Source organism: Dermochelys coriacea, chromosome 2 (assembly GCF_009764565.3).
Source record: "Dermochelys coriacea isolate rDerCor1 chromosome 2, rDerCor1.pri.v4, whole genome shotgun sequence".
In the NCBI taxonomy this organism is placed as follows: Eukaryota; Metazoa; Chordata; order Testudines; family Dermochelyidae; genus Dermochelys; species Dermochelys coriacea.
The window spans coordinates 59,115,290-59,140,446 of NC_050069.1; the positions used below are offsets into that span (position 1 = coordinate 59,115,290).

A 25,157-nucleotide genomic window follows, 5' to 3' on the forward strand; every position below is an offset into this window, starting at 1 on the left:
TATTTGCTGTCAGGGGATTGAATGGCTCAGGAGATTAGCAATATATTATAGAACCTTTTCTCCTACTTTGCCCATTAATAGGCACTCAAACCCTGGGACATGCTGCATGCTGCAGCAGATTCTTAAGGAAGTCTCCATTGCCTGGGTTTCAGTAAATCGCCAGCCATATTTTAAAACAGGAGTATCAAACATAATTCTGCATTTGGCCTGTTTGATATATTTATATGGGCCACATGAAATATTCAGATTCTCTGGAATCTAAGCTTTCATTTAAAGAAAATATAGTAAGTTTCTAGCCCTCATAGTTGCAGAGATAACTTTTCAGATGTGAGCCAAATATAACTGCTGCAGTTATAGCTGCCTGAATATGCAGACAGCTTGAAACTATGAGTCAGAGGTGTGAACGCCCCATATTAATCTGATTGGAGAATCAACTTTAAAGAACAATGATGATATTAGCATGTCATATTGTCAACTTTTAAAATTATTTAATCACTGATCAGTGGGTGGAATGGGGTTAGGGGCTGGGAGTGAAGTACACTGGACTGGGAATTGGAAGTTGCCACAGGAAGGGAAATGCAGAAAAAAGAGGAAACTCACAAAATTAGAGGAGGGAAAGAGAAAGGATTGGGAAGGAAGAGAAACACAAAGCAGAAATAGTGACGCCTCAAGAGAAGTATTTTCCCTCACTGATAGTGAATGTGACAATGAGGCATTGAATAAATAACTAAATGTTTCATTACTACCTAAAGACTCTATTCTCCTATTGCTCTCTGTGTTAACCTACTGACATCAGTGGGCATTCCACTGTATACTGTGGGGAATATATACTCCTAAATTTATACCCCAGCCCATGGAACACAATTAAACAGAATTCATTCCATTCCTCTGAATAAGTTTGACACATCTGCTTTAAAGGTCTTCACTTCCATTTGAATCCCCCAGAGGAGGGTGTTGGCAAAAGCTGTCTCCCACCTCCTGAGATTGAATCTCTGCTGTAGTGCAGCTGCTCCCACTTGCACAGGAGTTCAGTTTCTCCCTCTCTGTACTACTGTGGGCAAATTTAGCTTCAGGTAATTTGTGACCAAATTTTTTCACCTGCTGATGGCTTTGCAGTTGTCCACACTGCAAAATTACCAACATCCTCACTGGCCTCCTTCTTTATGGCCTCACAGGGAGACCAAATACTCAGGAGGCATGTAGGCTGAAATGCCTTCATTTTCCTCCCTGATGTGGTTGAGGTTCATGGTGTGGCAGTGTAAGAGAATCTTGTACTTCCTGTTTTGTACCTGTTCTGTGGATAAATAGAGAGCTTGAGGGCCCAATACTGCAAGTTGCTGAGTTCTTCTTGTGTGGTGTAAATTCACTGAAAACCATCAATCAGCATACATATTTTTAAAAGGCTCTCTTGTTTTTGTTGTTTTAACTTTACCTTTCTTAAAGTTCCATAAAAATTTTTTTTAAAATGTAGCTTCAAAAATTACTACTAACTAACTAGGACCCAGAGTAACATTGGTAATATGTATACAACCATTTCCTTTTGCCAACAGATGAAACATATTAAAGATCTTGTAGTGGAAGAAGATGACGAGGGATGCACTCCACTACATTATGCATGCAGACAAGGAGTGCCCTTCTCTGTAAATAGTTTGCTTGACTTGAATGTTTCTGCCTATTCTAAAAGTAGAGACAAGAAGTCTCCTTTGCATTTTGCAGCCAGGTAAGTGGTGCAGTCTACACAATGTATCAATGCCATTTTATCCATCCAGATTTTCTCAGTATTAACTTGTATGTTAATCTTTTAAAGTTATGGGCGCATCAACACCTGTCAGCGACTTCTTAGAGGCATGAATGACACAAGGCTTTTGAATGAAGGTGATAAGAAGGGAATGACTCCCCTTCACTTGGCAGCCCAAAGTGGTCATGAAAAGGTTGTCCAATTTCTACTGAAGAAAGGTGCCCTCTTCCTGTGGTAAGTGTATGGGTTTTCTTTCTTTAAAATAATTAGAATTACTGAGCTACTTTATTACTTACATTTTGTACTCATCTCTAAAGTTGTGCTGGATTGTCCACACAAGTTTGCATTAAAGCTAAGATATGAATTATCACATGTACACTAACATGTATATTACACTTTTGTTTAAGTCATTAAGAATATTCTACAATGAACCTGATTCAGGGGGCTTTTCATATAATGTGTTTATTAGTCCAGGACAATTCAGTAACACATAGGATGTCACAATATTAACATGAAATAATTTTAATAGAAATAAAATTGTGTGCTTTTAATGTTTGTCAGTTGCCTTAAATATACAGTTCAATAGTACTACAGTGTTGTATGCAGCATCAGCTGTTAAGTGTTAGTACCAGGGTCTTGTAAGTTTCTCACCCATTTCAGAGGCAAATCCCATGAAACAGGCAAGATCCCACAAGATCACATATATGCCTTTATGAGACCCTATTACTTCTACACAGTTGAGATTACTCTTACATGGCTGAGTGTAGTGCTAGTAGGAGACTATCGTACTTTACTCAGCAAAAAGACATTGACATTGATGGAGAACAACAGTGGGGAAACTATTGTGAGGGAGGGGAGAATCAGTCCCATGAGCTCAAGGTTGTAGGTTATACTTGTAAAATATGTGAATAACATCATATCTACTGTTTCAAAAGTGATTATAAAGGCTGGACAGCCCTGCACCATGCTGCCTTCGGAGGATACACTCGCACAATGCAGATAATTTTGGATACTAATGTAAAATCTACAGACAGAGTGGATGAAGAAGGGGTATGTATATGTATAATTTTTGTTTTTCCACTCTGTTGTCTCATTGCAATCAAACAGGTAATCCCTGTTAGCAAACTTGTTTCACTGTTGAAGATTATGAGAGACTGTGTTTATGATAATATATTTCTTTTGGCAGTTATAAAACCCTAACTGTTTTGATCTTGTTAACATATATTGTTTAGGTTTATTTATAATTAGTGAAATGCCCATCCAAGTTCTAGGAGCTGTACACAACAGAAAATCAACATCAATAACACAAAATGTAAAGTACAAAGCACTTTAGATTCTACTAACTATGCCACATGACTACATAACAATATAGCAGAATATAATAACATGATAAACTCACGATACGAAGAGCTCATAACAATGAAAGGAAACCCACCATAAATAATGACTCACCAACAAACCTCTTCAAACCTCTCAGTCTACTCCCCCTGGCAAAGCCTAGTAGCTATGCTTGCAGCTTGCTCTGAAGTTTGTCAAAACCAAGATCTTTTGGCCAGGAGAGGAATCTAGTTCCAGAGCTGAAGACCTCTTGTAGAAAATGATGCATCAACAGCCCCCTTTCAGAAACCAAGGGATGTTCAGCTCAAGCAGCTGTTGTTTTACCAAAATGGGAGAGAGACAATCTTTTAGGTAGTCAGGGCTCAAAGCATTTAGGACCTGCTAGATTAAAAACAGCACTTCAGATTGCACTAGAAGCTAATGAGAAGCCATTGTGTAGTCCCTTATTTGTACATTGCTCAGAGAAGACTGGATGGTTTGATATTTGGGGAGATTCACAAAAGTGCCAAAGATATCTAGAAGCACTTCTCTTCCTGCCCACTAACTTGCAATGGGACTTGTGCTTCTAAGGCCTTTTAGTGCTTTTGAAAGTCACAACTATTTCCCTTGGTTTTGTGCAAGTCACTGAGGGCAAACGCCTCCTTCCAGAGAGCTGCTTGCAAGTAATTCCCTGCAGACATATGTGTAGTACCATACTGGTGGAAACTAATTTCGGATTCTTCTCTTCCTGACCCTAAATTCTGTGGATTTGTTGACACAGGACAGTTTTATTTTTAACATCTTGCTGTTATTAATTGCAAAACTATGCGATATTAATAATTAGTATCCCTTGTATGCGCTTTGCCCTTTCCTATATGCAGTTTGTTTTCTCTGTAATGGTACAGGCATATACAATAAAGCACTTGGAACAAAATTCTCTTTTTTTTTTATACCACCACTGAAGTGATTTGGATGGTCAGTACTTAGTCCTGCCATTAGTGCAAGGGACTGGACTAGATGATCTCTCAAGGTCTCTTCCAGTTCTATGGTTTTATGAATTGAGAGCAGAATCTTGTCCTTGAGGAGTGGAAGGGGAGGGGGAAAGGGTTATACATTTCTTTTAAGCATAGTGATTCCTAATAATGTTTTGGTATGTTGTCTTTCTGAAAAGAACACAGCTCTTCATCATGCTGCAAAAGAAGGGCACGCAAAAGCAGTGAGACTGCTTCTTGATGATGGTGCCAAAATAATCTTGAACAAAGCATCAGCCTCTTTTTTCCATGAAGCGATACACAAGAGGCATAAAGATGTAGTGTCTGCTGTCATTCTGAATAAAAGGTGAGCTGCCTATACAACACTTTTTAATAGTTTCAGGTGTTTAGTGTTGTCAAGGTTCCTTCCCCACTCTGAACGCTAGGGTACAGATGTGGGGACTTGCATGAAAACCTCCTAAGCTTTCTTTTACCAGCTTAGGTTAAAACTTTGCCAAGGTAAAACTATTTTACCCTTTGCCCTTGGACTTTCGCTGCCACCACCAAACGTCTAGCCAGTATTATTATTATTAGGAAAGAGCCCTTTTGAAAACATCTTTCCCCCCAAAATCCTCCCTTACCTTTACACCCCCTTTCTTGGGAAAGGCTTGATAAAAATCCTCACCAATTTGCATAGGTGACCACAGACCCAAACCCTTGGATCTTAAGAACAATGAAAAAGCATTCAGTTTCTTAAAAGAAGAATTTTAATTTTAATAGAATTGTAATAGAAGAAAATGTAAAAGGAATTACCTATGTAAAATCAGGATGATAAATACCTTACAGGGTAATTAGATTCAAAACACAGAGAATCCCTCTAGGCAAAACCTTAAGTTACAAAAACACACAAAAGCAGGAATATCCATTCCATTCAGCACAGCTTATTTTCTCAGCCATTTAAACAAACAGAATCTAACGCATATCTAGCTAGATCACTTACTAAGTTCTAAGACTCCATTCCTGTTCTGCCCCGGCAAAAGCATCACACAGACAGCCAGAGAGGCTTTGTTTCTCCCTCCCCCCAGCTTTTGAAAGTATCTTGTCTCCTCATTGGTCATTTTGGTCAAGTGCCAGCGAGGTTATCCTAGCTTCTTAACCCTTTACAGGTGAAAGAGTTTTTCCTCTGGCCAGGAGGGATTTTAAAGGTTTTACCCTTCCCTTTATATTTATGACAAGTGTCCATTGTCTTCTCTTTCTTCGCTGGCTGTTAAAGTACTGAGCATGTAATATACTGTGGTTGATCAGATACGTATTTTCCATATTCAAGAGATTAATACTGATATAATATGTATAATGAGAATTGGGAAGAAATGGTAAATAAATAATAACCAGCTATAGGAAGGAAATCCTCTCCATGTCAGGGCAATTGTTCAAGAACTGCAAGAAACATGGCAAGAAACCAAGAGAATGAGTAGTTCTTTCCCTAGAATATGATACTGTAATGGTACAAGGATGCAGGATTTTTATCAAATCCTGAGCACAAATCACATAATTCCAGGGATTTAATTTAAAATTGCTGGGTAAAACTGTTGCAAATGTTTAAGTACATGAGGAAGACTCAAGGAAGAAAAGGCTGTTGCAGAGAAGCTAAATGAATTCTTTGCATTGATCTTCACTGCAGAGGATATGAGGGAGAATCCCACACCCGAGCCATTCTTTTTTGGTGACAAATCTGAGGAACTATCCCAGACTGAGGTGTCATTAGAGAAGGATTTGGAACAAATCAAATTAAATTAAACAGTGACAAGTCACCAGTAGCAGATGGTATTCACCCAAGAGTTCTGAAGGAACTCAGAAATGAACTTGCAGAACTACTAATTGTGGTATGTAATTTATCACTTAAATCAGCCTCTGTACCAGATGACTGGTGGATAGCTAATGTAACGCTGATTTTTAGGAAAAATACTCCAGAGACAAGCCTGTCAATTACAGGGCAATAAACCTAATTTCAGTACCAGGCAAACTTGAACCAGGTTGAAATTATAGTAAAGAACAGAATTATCAGACACATAGATGAAAAAGATTTGTTGGGAAAGAGTCAACATGGCTTTTCTAAAGGGAAATCCTCTCTCACCAATCTATTAGAATTCTTTGAGAGAGTCAACAAACATGTGGACAAGGGTGATTCGGTGGATATAGTGTACTTGGACTTTCAGAAAGCCTTTGGCAAGGTCCCTCACCAAAGGCTCTTAAACAAAAAAGACAATTAAGGGGGGATATGATAGATGTCTAGAAAATCATGAATGGTGTGGAGAAAGAGAATAAGGAAGTGTAATTTTCTCCCTTCACATAACATGCAAACTAATGGTCACCCAGTGAAATTAATAGGCAATAGGTTTAAAACAAACATAAGGACGTACTACTTCACAAAATGCACAGTCAACCTGTGGAACGAGTTGCCAGGGGATGTTGTGAAGGCCAAAAGTATAACTGGGTTCAAAACAGAATTAGATAAGTTCATGGAGGACAGATCCATCAGTGGCTATTGTCCAAGATGGTCAGGGACACAACCTCATGCTCTGGGTGTCCCTAAACCTCTGACTGCCAGAAGCTGGGACTGGACGACAAGGGACGGATCAATAGATAATTTCCTTGTTCTTTTCATTCTGTCCGTATTTGGCACTGGCCACTGTCAGACAACAGGATACTGGGCTAGATGGACTAATGGTTTGACCCAGTATGGCCATTCAAGAATTGCCTCATGTGGGTTCCAGGACTAGCTGCTCCAAGAAGCAGTCATTTAAGGTGTCAAAAAACTTTATTTCTGCATCCCGTCCTGAGGTGACAGGTACACAGTCAATATGGGGATAGTTGAAATCCCCCATTATTTTTGAGTTTTTTATTTTTATAGCCTCTCTAACCTCCCTGAACATTTCAGTTACCATCACCATCCTGGTTAGTGGTCTGTAATATAGCCCTACTGCTATAGTCTTATTATTAGAGCATGGAATTACTATCCTATGGTACAGTTTGGTTCACTTAAGATTTTTACTTCATTTGATTCTATGCTTTTTTTCACATATAGTGCCACTCCTCCACCAGCACAACCTGTTCTGTCCTTCTGATATATTTTGTGTCCAGGTATTACTGTGTGTCATTGATATCCTCATTCCACCAAGTCTCTGTGATGCTTGTTATATCAATGTCATCATTTAATACGAGGCACTCTAGTTCTCTCATCTTATTATTTGTGTATAAGCACTTTAAAAACTTTTCACTTTTTAGCTGTCTGACATTACATGATATAGTTGAATGGCACTCTTTTTCATTTGACTGTTTCTCATCAGATTCTACCTGTATTTTATCATCTTCCATCCTCTCCTCCTTACTAGAACATAGAGAATCTCCATTAATAGATTGCACCAGGCAAGCAACTCACCATGTGGTTCTTCCAGTCATTGCAAACCTAGTTATCTATATTTCTAGTGATCGAATGCCCCATAACTATTACCTGTCTCTTCCTAATAAATGGAGTTCCTACCCCTGAAGAGGTATCATCATTATGAGAGGATACCACAACATCATCTGGAAGGAGGGTCCCAGCTATGGAATCATTTCCCTCTGCTCCATTTGGATGTTCTCCTTCCCTGAGACTTTCATTCTCCTCAACAGCACAGAGGCTGTCAGACCAGGGTGGGATTGTTATACTGTGTCCTGGAAAGTCTCATCTACGTACCTCTTTGTCTCCCTTAGCTCCTACAGTTCAGCCACTCTGGTCTACACAGTCTCAGAGGGCCAGGAGCTCCTTGCACCGAATGCACACACATGCCACCTCCCCATAGGGCAGGTAATCATACATGCTACACTGGGTACAATAGACTGCATAGCCCCCACTCTGTTGCTGGACTTGTGTCTGCATTCTTTTTTTACTCCTGCAGCTCGTTCCTTTGTTGATGTTTTGTTTTTATCAGGGGCTGGTTTTGGCTTTAAGTTTAAAGAATGTTAAGTGTATCTAGTCCCCCCTCCCACTCCCACTCTAAAGTCCCTTGCAAAACTCCCATTAGCCACTCCTATTCACTAGCTCCTCTGGCTGCTTAGGAGCAGGCTTTTTAAAGCCCTAGTCTTCCTGAGTAGCTCCGCCCCTTGGTTAAGGGTTGATGGGCTAGGTTCAGCACACGGTGCCCAAAATAAACAGACCACATAGTATATTTCAGTAAAGCAGCAAGCACACCACAAACACAAACACACACACACACACTACAGACAACAATCTTACCCCAAGGGTCACGTAAACGCTCCTCCTTTATCCAGAGAACTCCCTCACAAAAGTCCCCTGTTAACTAGCTCCAATACTGCATGCAGATGTGGTTGCCCCATCTCAAAAAAGATATATTGGAATTGGAAAAGGTTCAGAAAAGGGCAACAAAAATGATTAGGGGTTTGGAATGGCTTCCATATGAGGAGAGATTAATAAATCTGGGACTTTTCAGCTTGGAAAAGAGACGACTAAGGGGGGGATCTGATTGAGGTATATAAAATCATGATTGGTATGGAGAAAGTAAATAAGGAAGTGTTATTTACTCCTTCTCATAACACAAGAACTAGGGGGCACCAAATAAAATTAATAGGCAGCAGGTTTAAAACAAACAAAAGGAAGTATTTTTCAGTCAATCTGTGCAACTTCTTGCCAGAGAATGTTGTGAAGGACAAGATTATAACAGGGTTCAAAAGACAACTAGATAAGTTCATGGAGGAATGGTCCATCAGTGGCTATTAGCCAGGATGGGCAGGGATGGTGTCCCTAGCCTCTGTTTGCCAGAAGCTGGGAATGGGCAATAGGGGATGGATCACTTGATGATTACCTGCTCTGTTCATTCCCTCTGGGGCACCTGGCATTGGCCACTGTCAGAAGACAGAATCCTGGGCTAGATGGACCTTTGGTCTCACCCAGTGTGTCTGTTCTTATCTTCTTCTGTTCATTCTTATGTTCTTATGAGTGTTTTGTTGAAATTTAGATGGGACATGTTCTATATGCCATCAGTTTGCTAGGCCTGTTGGGCCCATTTCAGGACCGATGGAATTGTACCATGAGTAACCACCACTCATGCTAAGAGGAGCAGGATGACACCCAGTATTTTTTATTACCTTCAGAATTTTGTGAGCCCAAGATACAGACTTCCAGTATCAGTGTAGGGCTCATAATGAGTCCAAGCTTTTAAGAAGAGCTCAGTATATCCTGTGATTTGCAAAACATCACTGCTTATCTGAAAACCGGATTAAACATGAATCATTCTTATTTGGGAATGGGAAACATTCAGGGATATTATTCAATTATGGTCTCAACTGCTGATTTTCACTTCATGGCATATGAATTTGTTATACATTGCAATTCGCAGAATAATTTCTGAAATAATAGCTCATCTAGTCTAAAAATGATTAGATTTCAAAATAACATAATCCATTTTTTCTTTCATTATAAAGTTGATGTTTAACTTCTTATCCTTTGCTGAGAAGCAAAGAATTCAGTCTCCACTATTTCAACTTATTGTTGCAGATGGGAAGAAGCTGTGACAACATTTTCTCACTCTTCTACTGCCAATAAGTGTCCTTTGTTGGAAATGGTTGAATATGTACCTGAATCGTTAAAGGTAAGATTGTTTAGTCTACACGTTAAGAATTTACTTCATTCCAAAAATTCTGTGAAGTTTTCAAGTAAATCTGCAAGTGTGAGTATTTATAAAGACTTGGCACATGCAAGTGCAAATTGTCATACATCCATGTAAACAAGGTAAAATTTCTCGTTTGTTAACATATATGTACAAATATAAGTTGTGCACATCTCTGTATGCTGTAAATGTGGATTGAATCATTTTTGTTAGAAGGGCTGCTGTATTGTTGAAGACCATGGAAACTTTTTTTCTAAAGTATGGAAGTCTTCCTTTTTTTCTGAACAGTCCTAATTTTCAGTACTTATCATAATGAATTTATGCAAATTAATTGTTTTTCTTTCCACCCTGAAAGTTGGTTTTGGACAACTGTATGATTGAGTCTTCAGAGGAAAAGACAAGTCAAGACTTCTGTGTAAGTGGAAGAAAAAAAGTAATTAAAACTAGTACCTTTTAATTATTAAAACTCTTATTACAGTAAGATATGTCATAATGTACCTGCAATATATTAGTAGTGATAAATCATTTGTGAGAAATTTGGATTGTAGTAAATTGAGTGAACTGGGGACTTTTTGAACTTTGGCAAATCATCAGTGTAGTTTATATCTGCTTAAACTTGCTTATTCTGTAAAGTTTAATCCCTTTTTAACATGTTTTAGATAGTTTATATCTGGATCATTGTGCAACTGAAATTCACCAAAGGTAAGCTGAGTAAACTCGTGGGTCTGTGCTCCCAGTGTGTGATTGGCAAGAATCCCTTTAGTTTAGAATAAATCATTTAAATCACCTCATCAGTTGGTAGCATGAATTTACCTGGTCATGCGTTTCAGTGGTACCAATTGCCTCTAATTGTCCAACTATACCAGATGAAGGATAGGAGACACTGGATATGGTTTAATTAGACTGCAATTGTCAGGGAGTACCTGGCAGATAACAGTGTACAGTGCAGGTAAATCCATGATCATTTCACTATCTACCCAGGGGGCTTCCATAAGCCCTACTACCCCTTTTCCATCCTGGTTCCCAGCCAATCCACTGCTGGCTTCTTACCATCCCCTCACCCTCGAATTAGGGTTAAGATGGGCTCTAAAGGAGAGGGGGTAGCTCCCTGCTGTTCTAGTCATGGCAGCACCAAATCCCCGTTTCCACTTGTTTAACAAATGCCTCCTTTACCAATCCATTTATCTGATCACTCAAGCCCTTTCCTGTGGAGTACTTGCACAGGACATCTGCCCCATGCTTACAGAATGAGTTGTGACATCATAGCCTAACTCCTGTTCCTGCTTGCCCTACCTATGCCCCACTAAACCTGCTACAAGGAAGACAAAAAATCCCCCACCTTGCCTTGGTCCAGGTGAGGGAGTGTTTTCCTCACCTGGCTTACTCTATATACTTTCCCCTCCCTTCTGGTCTGGTCACCTGGAGGGATGATTCAGTGTCCCCACATTGAGCTGCTCATTGGCTGCACCAGCGTTAGTGCTTCTCTGCCTCTTAAAGAGGTATACTCCTTCCCCCAGCAAGCCAGACAACAGCCCCCCCCATCTTAAGATGCAGTGCAGTCATTATCAGTCCCTTTTTCATTGCAGTTTGTAATGGTGTTCCTTTTACTACCTGCTTTTGCATAGGTCTGCTGAGACAGACTTTACAGAAACACTACCACACCATAAATGTTCCTTCGTCTATTGTAAATACAAGATGGGAGGACCCACTTTGGCTTCAAAGGAGTAGGTGTTGAAAAATCCTTTTTCAGGAGAACTCAACTGAAAATGAGTGTCCTACAAAGCTCAAGTTAAGGCTACACTGTGGTGATCTTTTGCTACCACAGATACCTTAGCTGCTTTTGATGTCTGTTTCAAACTCCTTGAGAACTCTGATCTTTCAAGTCCTCAGTGTCTTTCTTAGTACTCCAGTATTTAAATGGTGAATACTTGTTTTATCACTTGACTTCACGTCTCTCAATCTGTGTACGTGTATCAACTGGTGAAAACAGTTTCCCAGTAGTTCCCCCTACCAAACTGATTCAATGTCCTCCATTAAACTTAATGGCAAAATTTCCATTGACTTCAAGAGTTGCAGGGTTAGGCCTTAGATGGTTTTGGTGCTAAAATCATGATGTGTGTATTTAACATCCCTGTTTGTTCTCTAACCTTTGAAGCTGTCATCACACAATTTCATAATATGCTTCAGTACAGTCAGCATCTTTGGCTCCAGCAACTTCAGCACAAGTTGTGTTGATGTCATGCTTAAAGTGTTGATGCATGTTCCTCCCCAGATGGTTCAGTAACATGAGCCAAACTGGTATAAGAAGAAAAAGAAAGAGGATTCATGAAATCAGAATTGCCATTTAAAGGCAATAGAAAAATATCCTTAAAATCTACACATCTTTCTGGAGACAAGGGGAGGAGACAGCTCAACACTTTGCTTTTTGGAGGAGAGCACTGCTAAAGCCATTCTACTTAATCAGGAACCCATAAAAGGCTACAGTATTCATATTATGTAGTTTCTTGAACTGAAGGCTCTTTCAAATCTGATACCTAAGTCATCTATTGAGTATATGGGCCAGTTGGTGAAAAACTTTTTATATTGACAAGGGAAGAACTATCTTGTACCAAGAGATGCCCCTGGTATACCCTTTTCACCTCTGCATGAGATTAGAACATAAGAATATAATAGCTGCCATACCGAGACAGACTGTGATCCACTTGCTTAGTAGTTATCAAAGCTTCACAGGGAGTGTACAGAACAGAGTGATTATGGAGTGTTCCACCCAGTCTTCTTTCAGAGGTTTAGGGTTGCCCCAAGCATGGGGTTGCATTCCTAACCATCTTGACTTAATAGCCATTGATGGACCTATCCTCCATGAACTCATCCAGTTCTTTTTTGAATATAGTATAGTTTTGGCCATCACAGCATCCCATGGCAATGAGTTCCACAGGTTAGTTGTGCATTGTGTGAAAAAATACTTCCTCTTGTTTGTATTAAGCCTGAGATTTATTAAATTCATTTGGTGACTCCTCGTTTTTATATTGGGTAATGGGTGAATAACACTTCTCTATTCACTTTTTCCACATCATTCATGATTTTATAGACCTCTATCAGATCTCCCTTAGTCATCTCTCTTTTTTTTTAAGCTGAATAGCCCTAATCTTTTTAGTCTCTCCTTGTATGGAAGATGTTCTATACCCTTGATCATTTTTGTTTATAGTAGTTGAGATTGAAATGGACACATTCACAATTGGCTTAGCAGTTCAGTGGGTGTATATAATTTTGTATATAATTTTACACACACACACACACACACACACACACACAATGATATGTACATATACAGATACATAACATACATATAACGTAAATATATGCTTCCAGGTATGTTGTCTTATTTTGCTCTTTGTCCTGCAAACTGTTTTGAAGGTCTGTTGCTGAGATTTTCATGTTTAGAAATTGTTATAACTATAATTTAAACTTTAGCAATTTATAGGTCTTCAACTTTGCTAAGATACCTCTTGAAATGAATCTGGAATCAAAGGTTATAAAATTTTCTAGAATATATGCTAATTTCTTAACCATGAGAACAGGTGAAATGTTCATTTTTTGAGTCAAACGCAGACCTGGTTTAAGTGGTGCAGCTGTCTTCAGTGTTCATAGAGTTGCATATAGATTCCAAAGCCTGAAGGGATCATTATGATCATCTAGTATGATGTCCTGTATAACACAGGCCATAGAATAATTCCCAAATAATAATAATCCCCAAAATAATTCCTAGAGCAGATCTTTTAGAAGAATATCCTGTCTTGATTTTAAAATTGTCAATGATGGAAAATCCATCATGACCCTTGGTAAATTGTTCCCATGGTTAATTATTCTCACTGTTAAAAATTACACCATATTTCCAATCTGAATTTGTCTAGCTGCTACTTCCAGTCACTGGATCACATTAAACCTTTCTCTTCTAGATTGATGAGTCCATTATCAAATATTTGTTCCCCATGTAGCTACTTATAAACTAAGCAAGTCACCCCTTAAACTTCTCTTTTGAGGTCAAAAGATTGAGCTCTTTGAGTCTCGCTATAAGGCATGTTTTCTAATCCTTTAATTATTCTGTGACTCTTCCTGAAACCCTCTCCGATTTATTAACATCTTTCTTGAATTGTGGGCACCACAACTGGACACAGTATTGCAGCAGCAGTCATACCAGTGCCAAATACAAAGATAAAATAACCTCTCTACTATTACTTGAGATCCCCCTGTTTATGCATCCTAGGATTACGTTAGCTCTTTTGGCCACAGAAAGCTTATGTTCAGCTAATTATCCACCAGGACCCCCAAATCTTTTTCAAAATCACTGTTTCCTAGGATAGACCCCTCCATCCTATAAGCATGGCTTCCATTCTTTGTTCTGATACGTATACATTTCCATTTAGCCATATTCAAACATATAATGTTTGCTTGCACGCCTTTTACCAATGTACCCAGATCACTCTGAATCAGTGACCTGTCCTCTTCATTATGTACCACTCCCCTCAATTTTTGTGTCATTGGCATACTGTCTCAGTGATGATTTTATGTTTTCTTCCACATCATTGATAAAAAAAAATGGTTAATAGCGTAGGGCCAAGAACTTATCCCTCCAGAACACCACTAGAAAAACAACTGCTCTGTGATGATTCCCCATTTACAGTTACATTTTGAGATATAGCAGTTAGTCAGTTTTTAATCCATTCAATGTGTGCCATATTAATTTTATATCATTCTAGTTTTTAATCAGCATGCCATATGATACCAAGTGCAATGCCTTAGAGAAGGCTAAGGTAAATAGATTATGTCAACAATATTACCTTTATCAACCAAACTTGTAATCTCATCAAACAATATATCAAGTTAGTTTGATAGGATCTATTTTCCATAAACTCATGTGCATTAATATGTGCAATATGCATTAATTACTATACCGTCCTTTAATTCTTTATTACTTGAGTCCCATATCAGCCGCTCAGTTGTCTTGCTTGGGATTGATGTAAGGCCTATAATTAACAAAGTAATCCTGTTTATTCTTTCTAAATATTGGCACAACAGCATTAGCTTTCTTCCAGTCTTCAGGAACTTTTCCAGAGCTCCAAAACTGATTGAAAATCAGTATTGATGGTCCAGTGAACTCCTCAGCTAACTCTTTTAAAAGTCTTGGATGCAAGTTATCTGGACCTGCTGATTTTAAAATGTCTAACCTTAATAGCAGCTGTTTAACATCCTTCAGAGATACTAATGGAATGGAAGGAGTGTTATCACCATATTATGAGACTATATCATCTGTTTTCCCCCAAAGACAGAACAGAAATGTTTATTAAACACTTCTGCCTTTTCTCTGTTGTTGTTGATAATTCTACCATTTCCATCTTGTAATGGACCAATGCAATTGTCAGGATTCGTTTTGTTCCTACTATATTTTAAAAAACTCTGCAGGCCATAGCTTTCTTCTTATGTCCTTTGGCTTCCCATATCCATTTTCTATATTCATAACTTCTGATTTATATTAATTACTATCAACTTCCCCTTTCTTCCATTTGTTAGACATTAATTTTTATAAATGCCTTCACAGCCCTTCTAAACCAGCCCAAACCTGAAAATGGCTTCTGAATATAAAATTGGCACATCTTATTATCACTTCCAAAATCTAAAAGAACAGGTAGTCACCTTACAGATATCCAAGAAAGCAGGATATATTTTTAAGTCTTTGTTGCTTTTACAATTGTGCTAATTTTGGATTTATATTAAAACATCTCATGTAGATTTTCATTGGATTGTGTCCACAACATTAAGAGATCATTTGGAAAATTAATATAGTACTATGAGGTTTCTTTCTTATATTACCTATATAATGTTTACCTTGTAGTCGATGCTAAAATAAAATAAAAATCTAGAACAATTATTTAAAATTATAATATTTTAGAGGAAATACTCTTTAAGAGTATTTTAAGATCCCATTTATTTTACTGATAGTGATGAAAATCCATAATAATCATAGCTGGTCATATAGATTGCATAGTTTTACTGAGTGACTGATAAGTACAAAGTGTCCATGTTGATAGTTATTCTGCCACAACCATCATATTTTTTCTGAAGAATATTTAATTTATTTTTTGTTTTGTTTGCTTTGATGTACCAAGACTGAACTGCTACATCAATTTTGTCATAAACACACACTAATATGTGTATTTACTGTACAGATTGAATATAACTTCAGGTATCTCCAGTGTCCACTAATACTTAACAAAAAAGTAAAGGCAGATGAAGAAATTGTCTATGAACCGCTTACCACTCTAAATGTAAGTTCCATTTTTTAACTATCAAAATATTGTACATTGGTATTGTTGGAGCTAAAGATATAGTTTTTTTCATTGTAAACCCTCTTTTCCGGGGGTTGTAACTCAGCAGTTTTAAAGCACATTGGGTTGAAACTTGAGCATTAATTTGCCAGTGGAAGTTCTTATAGTTTATATAATAAATATTTTAATCAGTTATTAGGTATAGATAGACGTTATGAACTTAAAAAGAAAAGGACAACTTGTGGCACCTTAGAGACTAAGAAATTTATTTGAGCATAAGCTTTCGTGAGCTACAGTTCACTTCATCGGATGCATTCAGTGGAAAATACAGTGGGGAGATTTATACACACAGAGAACTTGAAACAATGGGTGTTACCATACACACTGTAATGAGAGTGTTCACTTTAAGATGAGCTATTACCAGCAGGAGAGCGTGGAGGAAAAAACCTTTTTGTACTGATAATCAAGGTGAGCCTGCACTTCAGATACTTTGAAAGGGTACAGTGTGTGTGTGGATGTGCATGTCTCTAAGCAAATGCATCCTTCATCACTTGTGACCACATCCTGAAATGTAAACAGAATTGCAGAAAAAGCATTTTTAAGGAAGGGATTTGACCAGGGTACAAGTGGCCATGATGTATTCACCATTTCCTTTCTTCACATGCAGATTGCAAAATGTTTTATTGATCTAAAACAAATTCCAATGTTCTCACACAACATTAGCCTCAAAGAATATTCTGTTCTTTCCAATTCAATCATAATAAAATTAGATAAATGAGATCACTTCAAATGTACTGTACCTTTCAGTAGGCTAGAATTCATGTAAAGTACAGTGGGATTCTGATCTAACTGGGACCTGGGCCAAATGGGATAATAAAAAATCCGGATAAACCAGAGAATGGACGGTGGGACTCCCCACTGTCAGCCCCGGGCAGTTGGTGATTTGGTTGATATGGAGAGCCAGATAATGGAGGCTCAGATAAATGGGGTTCTAGTGTACTGAAACAGGTAATCTAAATAATTGGTTTGTAACTGGGTCACTCAACTGAATTGGATATACTGTATGTTTGATACATTTGCTTACACATTTTGTAGGCTATGGTACGTCATAATCGCATGGAGCTTCTCAATCATCCTGTATGTAAAGAATATTTGCTCATGAAGTGGTATGTATCTGTTAATTGGACCAACAAAACAGATATTAGAGTAAATTATGTTTTTAAATCTCTTAATCAGGTTTTCAATAAAATGGAATATACAAAGAAACCCATTGCTATAAAAACGTTTATATGTCCTATGGAAAAGATTTGTTACAAAGAAAGATAATTTTAACTGTAGAATTTAAGTCAATTTCACTCCCATCCAGTCACCCTGATAAGAATATTTAAATATCACAACCATTAGCAGATAAAATAAAAAGGTTGCTTGAATGTTAGCAAAGATTCTTGCAGATTCATTTGACCTTACAAGAGGCAGAAACTCACCCCCATCTATATTGGCACAAGTTTTATTTTCATTTCCATCACAGAAAATCTGATGTAATTTCATTAACTTCAAAGGAAACAAGAGCAGAGTTGGGCCCAGAGACCCTAAAGTCAGCCATTAAAGCTTTGTTCACCTTGAACTCCCGGGCAAGGCCAGTCACTAAGAATATTTATACAGTTGTATTTGCATGGTTGCAACCTTTAATGTGCATTTCCCCATGATCACAAAAGAACCATTGGAAATGCCACCTCCCAAATATAACCTTTTTTCATTTTTCATCTTCCAGGATGGCCTATGGGTTCCGAGCACATATTATGAACCTCGGTGTGTATTCTCTTGGTCTCATTCCTCTGACTCTTCTGATCACCCGCATACAACCAGGAATATCTTCCAATGCAACAGAAACCCATCAAACAGGACCATTAGAGTATGAGGTACAATTTTTAATTAGTTACAATTTCTCATTTTAAAACAAGGCAATATGATAATTGAAATGATTTTCTAGAATTATTAGTCACTTTGCAACAATAAGGCATATAATTATAAAACATATACATCCAAACAATCTATTCTCATGCTGCTATTGTCCTGGAATGGGAAGTGGTAACTCCTGTATAAACTGCACAGTATTTTTCTCTATTTTTACTCATTTTCTGAAAATTTTACCTCTTGGGCACATTTTTTTTCCGGTTTCTGTCTCTGCCCTAAGGCAGCGTTTGAACAAAAGGGATTAAGCTGCTTTTTAGTATGAAGTGACTGAAAAAAATACACTTTCTGTCTTTTTCTTAAAAATAAAAAGCAGCAAAATGGGTAATGTCCAAACTTGCAAGTTTGAAATCTGGCATGGATAGTACTTTTGAATATTCCAGTGAACATTGGGTTTTACTTGGTCATGTTTTGTGTCTTGACATTCACAGGCCACACAAGCACAGCACATTTTGCACTAAGCTCAAAAAAGTATGCAGCTAAGAAGGGTTGTACTGTGCATGACTAACTCAGCTGTAGCTATAGTGAAAAAATGTAGTGTAGGAATACTGCTAAGCCATTGCCTCAGCCTGTGTTCATCTTGTAAGGGGTTAAAGAGAGGCTCCTGCACATATTTCAAGGATTTTCAAGATTCTTTTTCAGGATTCTTCCCACAACGCCCAGGCACTTTGTAAATTGTAAAAGTGTTGAAGAAGGGCTGCTGTGCGACAATATTTATGATATCTTACTTGGGAAATAGAATGCTATTGCATATCAAAGACTTAATCAAAACACATACACACAAGTAAAGGTTGTGTATGCAACTGTAACTTTGTCATCTGCTTAACCCAGTATCCTCAATATTCTGTTGATATTGATGGGAATTCATTATTTATACAGCACTATGAGTCAGCATTGTGCTTTACACACTAATAAAAAGAAATAAGCTAATGGGCAGAGGAAACTAGAGAGAAGGATAGATGTTGATATACTGTGGTGAGATAAGAACTTAAAAACTAAAAAATAGCGTTGAAGTTTACAATAGCAGTATCACACATATGCAACTTCAGTGTTTGGTGTGGTGGTGGTGGTATTGATTCTTTTTCTTTTCAGGTTTCCAAGAACACTCAAACAATGATTTTAAAATACTGCATATTTGTTGTCTTTTGTGATATCATGATGTTCAAAATGAATATTAAGGTGAATATAAATCAACGAATGGAACAGAGAAAAGGGGAGAGGAAATCTAAATTATATTGCAATATCTCCTCCCCACAAAAACCTCAAAACATTGAAAATAATGTTAATTTCAGTGTGTCGGTTATATATACATGGTTAATATAATTATAAATGATTAAATGTGCCTCGGGCCTAGGAGGAAAATCCAGAACACATGGTGTACTGGTGAGATCAGTGACAAAAACATCCAGAAACAAGACATACAGTAACTCTGTGTGTGACTTTGCAGCCAAGGCTTTTGCATCTTATGGAAATTGCTGGAATATGTGGCCAAGTTTTGCCCTTGCCTTGCCTTGCTTAAAACCATGCAGCAACTCTGAAGTCAAGATATGACCAGGTGTGAGCCAAGTACTTGAGGCAGCACAGTGTATGTGAGGCAGAACTTGGCCTATGGTGTAGATTTAAAACTAATTTCTTCGTTTCAGATAATGGTTGACACACTGGAAAGGAGGTGAGAGCAGCTCTGCTGCTGGCTTGTGAATGTGTCTGAGAAAAGATATGACTAAGACATAGTCTGAATTTATTTAGTGAGTATGAAATTCACCAGTGGTGTGGGGGTCAGTATGAAGAATTCCATGTCACTAATGTCTTTCATAGTGGCTGCATTGGGAGACATCAAGGGAGAGTAGCCAGTTAAGGGTGCCTGCACACCCTTTAAGTATCATGGAAAGGATCCCCTTGCTAGCCGTGAATACTGTCGGCCAGCATGGAAGATCATAATGGTGCAGAGATGATGGGCCACAGGTTCAGTGATTACACACATCCAGTGGTCCCAACAGCCTGTGCAAGTGGTATAGATGGGCAGTGGCTACCATTTCAGCTCATAGGCTTGAATAGCCGCTCTAGGGAGGCTGCACAGCAGTCCTGGTCAAAGACTCTGAGTTGTAGGGCTGGATTTTACCTCTACAACTGTCCAGTATAGAGCCTTATTATCAGTATAGAGCCTCATTGTCTGAACACAATGCAGGTGGAGTGGATTTCACCATAAATGTTAATATAACATTTTTATTACTATTTTTAATGATATTCTCCTGGAAAATTTTGTTCTGTGAAGAGTTAGCTGACTTGTCAATGCAACGCGAGTGTCCTAATTAGAACTTCAGCCAAAGTTTCTATTACATTTACCATTTTGTTGTCCTTTCTGGTTTCTGTTTCAGGATTCATATTTCATAAGAGTATGTATGTGTTTAGTTTTTACCATGAGTTTATTTGGAATCTGCAAAGAGATATTTCAGCTCTTTCAACAGGTATATGTATATAATTTATTATACTCTATTTGTCTTAATAATTTGTTTTATATTAAAAACACTGCTGTATTTTTCTTTTATTATAAGGGAAATCCTAACTTAGGGTTATACTCAAAATACATTAAAACTTAAGAGGGCAGAAAAATATTATATAATTTATTATTTTCAATGTTTTCATACTTGTCAGAATGCTAATTTTTTCTCTCTTTCAAATCCTAGAAATTGAAGTACCTGTTGGATTACTCTAATCTATTGGACTGGATAATTTATACCTCAAGCATAATTTTTGTGTCTTCCTTATTTGTTAATATCCCAGCTCGCCTGCAGTGGGAATGTGGAGCAATTTCTGTATATTTATCTTGGATGAACTTCTTGCTTTATCTTCAAAGGTAAAATTTAGGTCCTGATTCTCCAGACACTTAGAATACAAACATTTAATTCATTAGGAATAATTTAATGGGTAAAATTATAACACATGCATGGATTAGGCCTTTGCTCTATTTCTGTTTTCTCTAAGGAATTTTGAATTGTGATTCATTGTTTTTCATAATGAAAACTTCAAAGCACATAACACCAATTGAAGAAATAATAGATAATGTGACTAACACTCTCCATGTCACTTTGTAAGAAAACAAAGGATCCCTAGGCTTTTTAGTGGCCTAAATACAAAATGAAGAGAAAGATTAGTTACGCCTAATAAAAGGAAATGTTTCTTGTTTTGGGTTCTATCCAGAAGAAAGCAGCCTCCACTAGCCTAAGGAAGCCTGCTCTTTAGTTTTTAGCTATGGAGACTGCCCCTCAACTGAGGAAAAGTTGGGTTTTTTTGTTTGTTTTTTACTCCAGAGCAACTTCATAGTATCATTTTATCGATTAAATGAAAAAACAAAAAATTTTCTACCCTCATATTTGAACAAGGACCTGGGATGGGTAAGATTTTTCCATGGCTGACTGATTGTCTATCAGATACTAATATGGTCCCCATTACCATAGTCAGGGCTGGCTCTACAGTTTTTGCCACCCCAAGCAGTGAAAAAAAACAGCCGCCACGGATGGCAAAAGGAAGAAGCTGCCACTGATTTGCCTCCGCGGCAAAGGGGAGAGGCTGCTGCCGAATTGCTGCCTCTGCGGGCAGAACAGAGAGGCTGCCGCCGAATTGCCGCTGTGGCCGGAGGGACTGCCACCCCTTTCTAACTGCCGCCCCAAGCACCTGCTTGGAATGCTGGTGCCTGGAGCCGGCCCTGACCATAGCGTCAGGACACCTCATAAGCGGTAGTATACTTATCCTCACAACATCCCTGTGAGCTATGGAAGTAGTTACATCTATTTAACTAATTGGGAACCCAAGACACGGAGCTATTAAGGGTATGTCTACACTGCTTTATAAACCCGGGTCTGTGGGACATTAGCTTGTGGACTCGGTGTTTCCAAGCCTGTGTTTGAACATTCACATTGCATTGTAAACCTGGGTTTACAATTGCTCGACCTGGGTCTCTCAGCTGTGCTAACATGGCCATACTGATCCGCGCAAATCTTCTGACTCAGGTCTACAGCTTGAGCTCTGTCCACGCTGTAAAATGACAGGGCTTGGGGACCTGCGTCACAGGGGCACTTGTGCTCTGACCCAAGCTCCCCCAGCAAGATCTCAGGACCAGGCTCCTAGGTGCTTGCTGACCCAAGTCAGATTGATTTGGTATAAAATTCAAGCTTGAGAAGATGTACCTACGTTAGCACTGATCAAGTTAGCATGTTAAAAATACAATATAACTGCAGTGGTGGAAAGGAGTAGCAGCCCTAAGAACATAACCCATGTACTCAGGTCAGCTAGCCCTCCCATCGCTGCAGCTATGCTCTATTTTTAGCATGCTAGCTCAATAAGAGCTAATGTAGGTACGTTGCCTACTGGAACTGGAACTGGAAGTGATACCTTTAGTTTGAAGTGTAGACATACTCTAAGGGTCTACACTACAGCTGCTGCAGCAACACAACTATGGCGCTGCAGCACCATAGTATAGATGCTTCCTACATTAACAGAAGATTTTTTTTCCATTTATGTAGTTAGTCCATCTCTTTGAGAGGCAGTAGCTAGGTAGACAGAAGAATTCTTCTGTCATCTTAACCGCAGCTACAGAGGGATTAACTCTATCTAACTATCTTGCACAGCTTACAAATTTTTTCACAGCACTGAGCAACATGGTAAAGCAGGGACTTGAACCAGGGTCTCCTAAGTCTAAGGCTGATAACCTAACTGCTCGACCATCCTTCTTTGACCTGGTGAAATGTTTCCTCTCCCCAAAACACTTTTAGTTTTGTATGGCAGCAGAAACTTTTAGGTACCATTTACATCAGTTTTCTAACATAGTAGGCCTGACTCTTTTCTCAGTTGCATCATTTTACACTGGTATGACTCCTTTGCATTCAATGGAGTTACTCCTGATATACACAACATAAAACAGAAAAAAGATTAGGTCCTCTATTCCTAAAACTGCTCCTCTGAACTAACGCATAATATATCATTGGAGAAACGCTAAAGTTGGTATTTTTCCATCTGCTATGGCCCTTTTATGCTGCTGCGGCAGTGTCAAAGAGCTGTGAAAGCCCTAAATCTGGCTGGGGGAGGGAGTGTGGGAATTCACCCAGTGCAAGCTTTCTATAAGGCATCTCTAGTGCCCTATGAGAACCCCACTGTAATCCCTGGTGTTGGGGCAGCTTTGAGGGTGAGGCAGAGAGTGGGAGGGGAATATCTCAGGCTGGGTGGGTGACTTCAGACATAGTGCTGCAGGGATTGTGGGTAGCACTTCTGTGCATAGGCCAGCTTGAAACAACTGTTACATAGGCAGCATCTGTAACACAAAATCAGGAGGCTACAAAGGTGTCTTGAAGCCATGGTAGTTTGCCCCTTGACCTCAACTGTGAGCTTTTTGCTGCAGCTTTTAGAGGCATAGCACATTTTATCCCTTGTTGCGAAAGAAGGAAGATCTTATAAATTGGAGAGCTGGCTTATCTTGTGGTACCAGCTCTCTTTGTTTCTAGTGACTAAGTCACATTAAAAGACAGCTATAATAGATGGACTGGTTTTCTAATATTACTTTTACATGTAATCAGTTGCTGTACATGGTACAGGGGGGTTAGGCATTCTTAGTTGGAAGAGGAGGTGGGATCATGAATGGGAGAGAAGCCAGCCATGAGACAATCATCTTTCAATTAAAATGTGATGCACCATATTAAAAAAATCTGAGAACCCCTATTCTAAACTTGTAGCAAATTGGACTTTTTCCACTTTTGTATTCATGAAATCAGAAAAATGTACTGACCATTTAAAATTTTTTTCCGAGAAGCAAAATGACAACCAGGCTGCTTGCATTAGGGTTGTGCTCTGCTTTACAGATATGGCAGGAAAAGTAATCTGTCATAGTATTTGATGGTGGTTAATTTTTACTTACAAACATTTTCTTAGATTTGAAAACTATGGAATCTACATTGTAATGTTCTGGGAAATTCTGAGGACTTTGATTCGGATTGCTGTTGTGTTCTTTTTCCTGATATTGGCCTTTGGACTCAGCTTCTTTGTCCTTCTATGTTCACAGGTTAGATTAATGGCATAGTTATTTGTTTTTATTATTAATAATCCTGTTTGTATGTTTTCTGTATTCAGATATTTGATAGATATCTATTGATGAGGTACTTTAATAGTCTAAAATTAGGACAATTTATAATATAGTGAAAAATAATTTCTATCTTTGAAAAAATAACATATCTATAATAATTCAGAAACCAATCCAAAAGGTGCTACTGTTGTTTTTCCCTATAAAAGAAAATCTAGAAGGATAGATTGCCCCATAAGAACCCCAGAGTTGTTGGAGCTCTTCTTGCATAGATCTTCCCCAAGATTTAAAAAAAAAATTGGACAAGAAGTTCTCTGGACTGTTGATGTTAATTTTTAATAAATGTTGGAATGTTGGGGAAGTTCCAGAGGACTGGAAGAGTACTAACAGGGTGCCAGTATTTAAAAAAGGAAAAAACCTACATAACCTAGGTTATTGTATCTAGATAATTGTACCTTGACATTAATCTCAGGTAAAATAATGGAAAGGCTGACACTTGACTCAGTCAATTAAGAATTAAAGAATGGCAACATGATCAATACCAGTCTATAAGGTTGTGTGGAAAATACTATAGGTTTTGTTAAATGAACTTGGAATCATTTTTGTATGAGATTGTTTGGTTGATAAAGGGGTATGTGTGTTGATATAATATACTTAGACTTCTGCAAAGTATTTAACTTAGTGCCCTGTGCATCAGAGAAACTGTCAAATTCAACTGTCAGAAGCCCTTTTACAGTAGCGCAAATGGGAGCCCAGTTTGTCTCTATGTGAACATTGTAAATAAAAATAGAATAGGAGAGAATATCCTGATTCTGTGTCTCCTCATTTCTCTTCAGTCAGAAGTTAATCCACTCCAGAAGTGCATCACTCCAGTTTGAATCACTCAGTATGGTATTTAGGACCAATAGTTTTTGCAAGGCTAAATAATTAATGGAGTTGCACCAGTTTACATCAGCAGAAGATCTGGTCCCTTTATCTTGTATTTGTAAATTTTACAGATCTATGTGCAAGTTTTAAATACACCACAACCAATATTCATGAATTGAGAATTTGGAAGAAGAAAAAAAAAGAGGTGACATTACAGATTTTAAAAATGTACCTGTT

General features: G+C 38.2%; 1 protein-coding gene across 1 annotated transcript in view; it reads left to right on the top strand.

The window, feature by feature from the left end:
* The window catches only part of TRPA1 (transient receptor potential cation channel subfamily A member 1), a 60,290-nt gene that overhangs the window by 25,733 nt on the left and 9,400 nt on the right, over positions 1-25,157 (top strand). Inside the window, exons 11-22 of the mRNA XM_038390381.2 lie at positions 1,551-1,720; positions 1,808-1,972; positions 2,674-2,788; positions 4,227-4,393; positions 9,581-9,674; positions 10,048-10,107; positions 15,917-16,015; positions 17,111-17,181; positions 17,787-17,934; positions 20,362-20,451; positions 20,671-20,840; positions 23,906-24,035. Of these exons, the coding sequence (XP_038246309.1) occupies positions 1,551-1,720; positions 1,808-1,972; positions 2,674-2,788; positions 4,227-4,393; positions 9,581-9,674; positions 10,048-10,107; positions 15,917-16,015; positions 17,111-17,181; positions 17,787-17,934; positions 20,362-20,451; positions 20,671-20,840; positions 23,906-24,035 (1,479 nt within the window). The remainder of the gene's footprint in view (positions 1-1,550; positions 1,721-1,807; positions 1,973-2,673; positions 2,789-4,226; positions 4,394-9,580; positions 9,675-10,047; positions 10,108-15,916; positions 16,016-17,110; positions 17,182-17,786; positions 17,935-20,361; positions 20,452-20,670; positions 20,841-23,905; positions 24,036-25,157) is intronic.